Source organism: Pteronotus mesoamericanus, unplaced genomic scaffold (assembly GCF_021234165.1).
Source record: "Pteronotus mesoamericanus isolate MK-2021 breed Mesoamerican mustached bat unplaced genomic scaffold, CSHL_Meso_final contig_862, whole genome shotgun sequence".
Lineage (NCBI taxonomy): Eukaryota > Metazoa > Chordata > Mammalia > Chiroptera > Mormoopidae > Pteronotus > Pteronotus mesoamericanus.
The window spans coordinates 1-8,505 of record NW_026555271.1 but is presented as its reverse complement, the minus strand read 5'-3'; the positions used below and the strand labels follow the sequence as shown (position 1 = coordinate 8,505).

Below are 8,505 nucleotides of genomic sequence, written 5' to 3'. Positions count from 1 at the left end.
TTTTTTTCCAACCATCATGGCCTTATCTGTTCCAGTTTTCTCAGTGTTTTCAAGCTGTGAGATAGATGTTTATGGCAAAAATCAAAAAAAAAAAAAGAAAAAAAGCCTGACCTATTGTATAAAAATCACTATTTTGTGTGCTCCGCAGTGCTGCAAGCTTTTGGGGTGGCGACCCACTCCCCTCCACGTCCTTGGGCCTCCCCTCCCAGCAGTGAAAGTGTGGTAGTCTAGTGTGCCAAGCCGTTTTCTACCTTTTTGTAGTCTTTCTTAAAACAATAAATTCCGCTGTGATATTTGGCTACTGCTGACTCGAGGGCCTTGTGGGGCGGGGGAGGGGGCTTTGGGGGCTCCAGTTGCCCCAGCTGCAGTAAAGGGAACTCAGTGAGGTTCAGAAATAAAACATTTATTACATGAAGAGGAATAATGGGGGTGGGGGGGCGGCAATGATGTTGCCACCTCAGGTGGGGAGGCTGGGGCAGGAATCAGGGTCTATTCAGCCTCCCAGGGGGCAATGTCCACACCTGCTGCCTGGGAAGGGGAAATACACAAGGAGCAATGGCCATGCCCAGTTCAGGATGAAGGTGGGCACTGAAGGCTGGTGGGACAGGGGACTCCCTCCCTCTGCCCCTTCCCAACTTAAATAGGCATAAATAAGAAGCATCCAGACTCTCAGGCCACCAGGGGCTGCTCTGCCCAGCCCTCTTCCCACAGCCTAACACTAGTGGCGGTCGTTGGGCGGCCGGCCAGCCAAGAGGCTGCCAGGAAGGCGGCCAGCTCCCAGGCCACGGAGGTAGTTGGAGTCAGTGTCCAGGACAGCCAGACCCTCACAGCACAATCCATGTGTATCGCTCGCTGTCTGCCAGAACCTTCAGTGAGCACCCTGCAGGGAAGGGTTGGCACAGACCATGGAATCTCAGCAGACCCAGATGTAGGAGAGGCCTGCCTCCTTCCCAAACCTGATTTGGGCCCAGAAGGTTCTGGAATGCAGGGACCCTGCTGTGTTATCTCTGCCTTTGCAGCTACCCAATAAATGTCCGCTGAATCAATGAGCAACTGGCTGGGGGTCTCTTGGTGCCACGCTTGCTAGGCCCTCTCTGAGCTGGCCCCCAAGCATGGCCTGGCTAGGCTGCCCTCCCCTTGCCCCAGTCCCATAGCGCCCACTAGCGTGGCCCGCGTGCTCGTCCACCCATTGCCGCAGGCGTCACGGTCTACTCTGGGCCAGGCCCGGCACTAGGATAACGAGCTCTGTCCTACTGGCATTGGGTCACAGGGCCCACCTTTGTGCAGTGCCTCGTTAGTCATCCTGTTGACGTAGCGGCCGCTGCTCTCGGGCACCAGCCACTTCATGACCATGTCCACACAGCTCTTGCGGTATGAGCTCCAGACACTGCCGCTGAGGGCAAAAAGGTGAGGGCACTCATCGCTCTGGCCACCCACCCTGGGCCCTGGCCCCAGCCCAGCCTTACCTGGTCTGCCCTTTGACCTCAGTGAGGTCACCCACATTGACTGTCACGAAGATGCCTGTATTGAGGTCCCATGCCACCTTGAGGCTGGTGTGATAGGTCTTTGGTCTGCAGGGGGTTGGGGAACAGAGCTGGAACCCAGGCTGCCCCGAGGGGCATTTTTGTCTTTGGAACAGTAACAGGGCGCCTGATCCAAGTTTGGGGGACAGGGGGAACCTTTTCACATCCCCACTCCCCCACACTGAAGGTCTGAGCATAGCCCCCTGCTGGGCGAGGGCAAGGTCCCCGTCTGCTCACCGGAGCTGGCCCTCCTCAGTGGGGGATGGGAACGCCAGAAGCAGCAGGCCAATGTTGATCAGGACCTGGTTGGTTTCTGGGCAGACCTGTGGGATGCGGGGTGGATGGTGACAGCTACTGAGGTGACCCCCAGAGCAGAGAGGCCCAGGAGGACCTGCTTTGTCCCATCCTTGGGCCCACCTCTAGGATGACGATGTCATAGTCACTGAAGGAACAGAACTGGTGGCCCCAGGTGGCGTCATGGCGGATGACCTCATTGATGACATACTCAAAGTCCAGCGTGAGCTGCTCCACTGTCAGGTACTGACCCTGTGAGCAGCGGGTGGAGGGACAGGGGAGGACTGTGCCGACTACCACCCCAGCAAGTTCCCTGGGGCTGCCCCTTGTCCTGTCCACCACCCCCACCTACCTGAACAGCAGCTCGCTCCCGCATGGGCCTCAGACTGCGGCCACGGAGATCAGTCACCACAAAGGGCAGGGAGATCTTGTCATCCTCGAACTCTGAAGGGGGAGTAAGGGTAAGGGTGGCGGAGGCCCGAGGCCCACTCCAGGCCAGCCTCCCGAACCTGGGGCCCTGCCTGCTGGGGGGACCCCGCCCACTGGGGGGACCCCCTGCTCACCATCCTCTGGCTCTGTCCCTTCGCCAGACCCTAGCACGTAATACAGCTTAGTGTAGTTGACATAGCCAGGTTCAGGGACTGGCTCCTCTGCTGCAGGGGGGCTGTCCCGGGGTGCGACCTCTCCACCTGGGGCTAGAGGCTCAGAGGATGGGCGGCAGCAGCTGCCTGAAGGCCCTGTGCAAGAGGGTGGCCGGGCTTCCTCTGAGGTCCCACCCTTGGCCTCTTTGGCCCTGCGGAAGATGTCGGCTACAAACTCCTTGGCTTTGGCGATGGCGGGTGAGGAATCAGGGACCCCAAATGGATGGGCTGGGGCCACCTCCGGGCAGAGGTTGGGGAGTGCTGGGGGCACTTCTAGGCTCTGGGGCCCAGGGGCACTGGGCGGCACTGGGGGACAGGTGGTATGGTCATACAGGATTTGGCAGAAGCTGCTATCGCCTGAAATATAGAGAGAGAGAGAGGTGCAGGGGGAGGGCGGTGTCAATAAAAGAACTTAAATCCAGGACTCCCCACTGGACCCCTCCAGAACCCCACCCTGGAGGGGTTCTAAGTAATCCTATGCTAAATGATCAGTACGAAAACACCCAAAAGAGAAAAGGCCTCTTATATGCACGCACGTATGAACACGTTCATTCTGACCTTATATGCCACAGACACAGGACACAGGAGTGAACAAAACAGACAAAAATTCCCTGCCTTTGAGGAACCCATGGTTGACGGTGACAGCAGATAAAACCCACGTAAGTTTGAGAGTTTACTACACTCCATGCTCCCCACCATGAGCCACACAGGTGCAGGGAAAGCCTGGCCAAAGCCTCCTCGGCCTGTGTGTATCTGCCTGACTAGGGCCACGCCTCCTCTGGGGGATGTGGGCTCAGCGTGGAGAGCCCCACCACTCAACAAACTAGGTAGCACCACAGCCTGCCCTGCGCCCGACCTGCACCACCCCCTCTGGGCCCCCCACAAGCAGTGGGGCACGGGGTGTTCCTTTCAGTTCATAGAAACTTGTCCAAGGCCACAGCACAAGATAATTCGAGTCCACCAAAGCCCTCCTGCCCACCGAAGCAGGGGCACTTCTGTGGGTGAAGGGGATGAAAATGAAAATGGCCAAGTCGAAACTCCTGTAAATACCGTCCTCCAGTGAGATGAGCGTTAGGCACCAGTGACAGCGCCCCTTCCCTGGGCTGGGCGCACGTGGCCGAGTCCTGTCTGATGTGGTTCTTCCTAACAGGACCCGTGGCGGCAAGGGGCACGGGCCCATCTAGACCAGGCTCATTAGGGGGTCTCAGCTCAGGGACGGGCAGGGCCTTGCCCACATGGGCACAGGTGGCCAGGGCAGGGGTCGGAGGCCCCTAAAGGGTCCAGACACAACATGCCCTGGTCCTGGCCAGTTTGTGGGCTCTGTTTTATTTTTTCAATTTCTAAGAGAAAGTTTATTTAGCAAGTTACAGAGGTAGTAGAAGTGAGCCAGCTGGGCTGCGTAGGCTCAGGGAACAAGTTACGGAAGCAAAAGGAGGGCCCTTGGTGCTGAGGAGGAAGGCAAACGTAACATGCCTGGGGGGAGGAAGGGGAAGGGGAAGGTACAAGGGAGAGCATGCCTGTGGGCTCTGGACATTGAGCTTTTTCTCTCCTTACCCACAGCCCTCCCACCCCAGGGGCAACCCTTTCACCCCAGTTAGTGCACATCTTTTGACTGCATTGTTGTAAAATTGAAACATTTTAAATTTATGCATGTTTTTCAGGTACAGATCTTCGGTTTCTTTTGCATTTGTGAAGGACTTTGAGGCCTGCTCCCTAGACACGATCTAGTGATCTGAGGCCCGTACCTGCCCTCTTCTCCCTCCCGCACACCCAGGGTGAACACCAGGTGGCCCGCACCACAGCCTTGGACATGCCCAGGTGCAGGGCTGCTGGGCCTAAATCACACTCTGTTGCCATGTGGCCTGGGAGTGGGGGTGGGGGGAAGCCCCCAGGCTCCACGGCACTGCCAGCTTCCTAATGTTTGCCACTCCGTCTAGGGACATCACCTTCTGATTTTCACTGGCATTTCTCTGATTACCAAAGATGTAAGAGGGCCATCCGTCCATTCACCACTCCCTAAAATCTTGAGCGTATGTTTCTCCTCTTGAAGAGAAGGTAGTACTGTGTGGTCTAGCACGACTGCCACTGGCCACACATGATTTTTAAACTAAACATAACTAAAATCAAATAGTCAAACGCTCAGTTCCTTGGTTACATGACCCACTTTCAAGTTTCTACTGGTGACAGCTGTAGTGGACTCAGACGTAGAATATCCCAGCCCGACGGAAAGTTCTAGTGGACACTGCTGGGGCGAGGCATGGCTGGTTTTGGGTCCTAGGCTCTCCTGCTTGGTGACTGTGTGATCTTGGATGAGGCGCCCCTCCAAGTCTGTCTCTTGTTGTCACATGGGGTTGTGACAGGACAAACCTTGCAGGACTTAGAGCGAATGCTGCGACTATCATCAGACTGGGAGCCTACCTGCCGAGTGGACCGAGACAGCGCAAGCCACCAGGGAGTAGCTGGTGTTGAGCAGTACCACCTGGTCCTTCTTGAGCTGGAAGGCGGGCTGGAAAGTGGGGAAGGGGTACACCACCTGGTACTTGGTGTGCAGCATGAAGCCATGTCGCAGGCACTGTGCGCTAGGGTCACCTGCAGCAACAAAGGCCCATGGGCTCAGCCGCCACCCTGGAGTAGGGAGGCAGGTGGCCCGAGCTCCGAAGCCTCCCAGCTCCTCACCTGGATGGGCCCGGCTGGCTTCCCGGCAGGCGGCACAGCGGCCTGGTGGTGGCACAGCCACCGTGCTGATGTAGATGTCGCGGTGGTTCTCGTCACTCATCATCATCATGTTCATAAGCATCCCATTGGCTGAACGGGTGCTGGGGGCCAGCACAGCCTCAGCTGCCTGGCCCGTGTGCCCTGCCCTGCCCTACCCACCCTCAGCCTCCCCATCCCTGAGTCTCACTTGAAGCCAAAGACGATGACCTTGGATGCATCGCTGGGCCACTCACACACAGTCAGGTAAAGATCACTGTAGATCTCCTCATCCTGGAAGAGCCGCACCTGCCGGACCTGAGCAGCGCAGTTTGTGTCAGCGCTGGTCAAAGTGGGCTGGGGCCGCAGGGGCCCACCATGGGCTGCTCAGTGCTGGGCTGGAACTGAGGCCAGGGCTGAGCTGGCAGAAACACTGCTGGTGGTGTCCCAGGCCAGGCAGCCCCAAGCAGCCTCCAGCCCACACCCCTCTGCCTTCCTGAGGACAGGCTGAGGAGGCAGCCCTCACAACGGGGGAAACAGGAAGGCTGGGCCCAGGACTGGACGAGGCCCATAGGATCCCTGCCCCAGCAAACGGGACTCAGCGAGACGTGTTGGTTCCAAGCCCCGCCCCCCCGAAACCCATTCCCCTTGCTGAGCTCCTGTGCAGACTAGGGTAACTGTACCCATCTCCTGGGATGGGGGTAGGGATTTGAGGAGTCAAGGTCAGAGCCAAAGCCAGTCTGGTAACCCACCTGGTCATAACAAAGCTAACGGTCTCACCTGGTCCAAGCCTATGAGGTTCTATGAGCTGCATATGTTTAGTTGAACCACATAAAACTGCCACTATTTACCTATTTTCAACTCTAAAAACAACAATTTCATGTGGTTTGACCTAACATGAAGGCTTGACCATTACCCAATGGGCGCACTGTCTCCTCAAGGAACCTGAGGCTCAGAGGGGTGGCACGACCTGGTGCGGTCACGCTGTTGAGTGCTGTGCCTGACCCTACCAGCTTGAGCTTGCTGTGGACGTTGAACTCCCACCAGTACAGGTGGTAGATGTAGAAGGAGAAGTCGTCGTCCCCACTGCTGCTGGTGTAGGAGAGAACGTACCGGCCGCACTTGGAAAAGCCCAGGAAGATATGCCTGGCAGGGCAGAGAGCAGATGGGCCTGGTCAGGGTCAGCCCACCACCCCACCCGGCTGCCCCCCTGCCCGGCCTTAGCCTCACCCTGCATAGAGGAAGTCCTCATCCACGATGCTCTTAAGAGAAACACAGACCCTGGGCGGCAGCTTCCGGAAGAGGCGAGGAGAGAGCTGCCCACTGATCTAGGGAAAGGGCAATCAGGACTCTTGAGGCACCATCAAGCAGAGGCCACTTGCAGCCCCCCTACCCCCTCACCCAAAGGAGAGCAGCGCTGCATGCAGGCCTACCCCCTGCCAACCACAACAATCAAGGGTGGTCCAAGCTCTGGAGGGTGGGATCAGCCATAGGGGAGATGGATGGGCTGGGCTTCCCTTGAGCTTCCCTCTCTACCAGGGACCTGGGTTACCCTCCCAGCCCAGACTTCCTCAGCCCAAGGCCCCATTCTCTGAGGATCAGCACTGGCATCACCCCTTTCCCCCACGGAAGGGTTCCTGGTCACCCCTGGCCACACTGGGCCTGCCATCTGGCTGCCTTCCCGAAGGCTGCCTCACAGCACATTGAGCTGTGGGTGTCCTCGACGGCTAAGAAGGCTAGGATGGGGGCTTGACCAACTGCACTCACCTGTCCTCGACCCCCTAGCAAACACATGGGATGCTCAGCCCCTTGGGACAGCCCTGGCCTCAGGTGGGGACCAAGAGAGGCAGACAGAGAAAGGTGGGGCTGACCAATGACCTTCCAATTCCTTCCCGATTGCTCCTTCTCAATTAACGTAGCCCCCTTTGAACTGACTCCTTCATCTCAAAAACTTCACCAAGGAAGGATTTGGGGAGACGGGCAGGCACAAGCTGGGTGCTAGGTGATAAGGATGTGCTGGGTCCTGCTACCCGGTCTGGTGGGGGATATACAGTCCTGCCCTCAAGAAAATTCAGTCTAGTGGGAAAGAGATAGCCCTGCCTGGGGAGCCCCCGGGCCAGTGGGGCAGACAGCCCAGCCCTCAAGGAGATCCCAGTCTGATGGAACAGCCCTGTCAATAAGGCCCAAGCTGACAAGGAAGACTCGATACCCAGTTACCCATCCACAGAGCTTCCAAGCTAAGGGTGGAGCCACAGTCCAGTGCAAGGAGCTCCCAGGCTGAGGGCGGAGACTGTCCCTGCCCAGGGAGCTCCAGTCAAAAGAAGGAGACACAGCCCTGTCCTGACGAAGCTCAGCTCCCGCCTAAGAGAGGAGACGCACTCCCTACCAACAGTGACACAGTCCTGACAAAACTGCTGCTCACCGGACCACAGATTCACAACTCTCTGCCCTCTCAGAGTTCCCAAACTGACGGGGGAGAGATCCTGGCACACAGTCTGATGGGGGAGAAAAAACCCTGCTTAGGTGGCTCCCAGCCTGAAGTGGAAGACCAGGCCCTCTCCAGGGAGCTCCCTCCCATTCAGTAGGGGGGCCGTGGCAAATACAAGAACTCCCAGCTACTGGGTGATGAGAACAGGACAGGGAGAGGAACACCAAGCGGAGGAAGGGCAAAGCCGGTAGAAGGGGCACTGCTAAGGGGGCGGGAAGGCTCCATAACGGAGGGGCCACGGGAGCAGGGTTTTGAAAAATGAGTCTGACCCTGAATCGCTTCCTTCCTTTCTATTCCTCCAGCTGCCTGTAAGGCCCCCTCCATCAAGGCCGTGTCGCCGGTGCCCCGCCTCCAACCCCTCCATCCAAGCCCCCGCTAAAGCCCCCTGCATCCAAGCTCTCTCCCCGGGGCGCCGCCCAACTCCCTCCCTCAGACCCCCTCCCCTGGGGCTCCGCCCACAACCCCTCACCCCGCGAACTCCCTCCCTCCCTCTGCCTCCCTCGTCCCTCTTCCGCACCGTCCGGCGCGATCCTCCCGGACTCTGGGCCTCACCTTGACCCGCTCCAACTGCTTGAGGACGTGCTCCCGCCGACGCCCCGCTGCCCGCTTCCCCCCGGCGCCCCCGGGGCCGCCACCGCCGCTCCCAGCCCCGCTGTTCCGCTCCGATTTCGAGCTGGGCGCCATTTTCATCCCCTCCCTCCACTTCCGGAGCAACCGGCCTCTTCGCCCCTCCCCCGCCGCCGCTTCATTGGCCCTTTCACGGAATTGTGGCCCGCCGGTTGGGTGAGAGTCCGAACTTGGGGCCTCTTCCCGCTATCCCTGTCCATCACAGCTACTTCGGCCCTTGATTGGTAGATACAGTACGGCC

The 8,505-nt window shown here is 58.5% G+C and overlaps 1 protein-coding gene across 1 annotated transcript; it reads right to left on the bottom strand.

The window, feature by feature from the left end:
* Nucleotides 1–434: 434 nt before the first annotated feature.
* DCAF15 (DDB1 and CUL4 associated factor 15) lies at nucleotides 435–8,327 on the bottom strand. Its single transcript, XM_054585550.1, has 13 exons — nucleotides 8,190–8,327; nucleotides 6,380–6,477; nucleotides 6,160–6,295; nucleotides 5,361–5,467; nucleotides 5,135–5,274; nucleotides 4,877–5,047; nucleotides 2,381–2,815; nucleotides 2,170–2,261; nucleotides 1,941–2,069; nucleotides 1,761–1,846; nucleotides 1,467–1,571; nucleotides 1,278–1,393; nucleotides 435–880 (listed from the first exon to the last, which is right to left on the bottom strand). Exons 1-13 carry the CDS (start codon nucleotides 8,325–8,327, stop codon nucleotides 825–827), a joined length of 1,809 nt encoding a protein of 602 aa, XP_054441525.1. The 3' UTR covers nucleotides 435–824.
* Between the last annotated feature and the right edge of the window lie 178 nt (nucleotides 8,328–8,505).

Excerpts from the sequence above, each read along its gene's own strand:
- DCAF15 (XM_054585550.1), bottom strand. The coding sequence starts at position 8,327 with ATGAAAATGGCGCCCAGCTCGAAATCGGAGCGGAACAGCGGGGCTGGG. Across the intron at positions 2,816-4,876 it reads TGTCTCGGTCCACTCGGCAG|GCGATAGCAGCTTCTGCCAA; the intron begins GTAGGCTCCCAG and ends TCTATATTTCAG. Across the intron at positions 1,394-1,466 it reads GAGGTCAAAGGGCAGACCAG|CGGCAGTGTCTGGAGCTCAT; the intron begins GTAAGGCTGGGC and ends TTTTGCCCTCAG.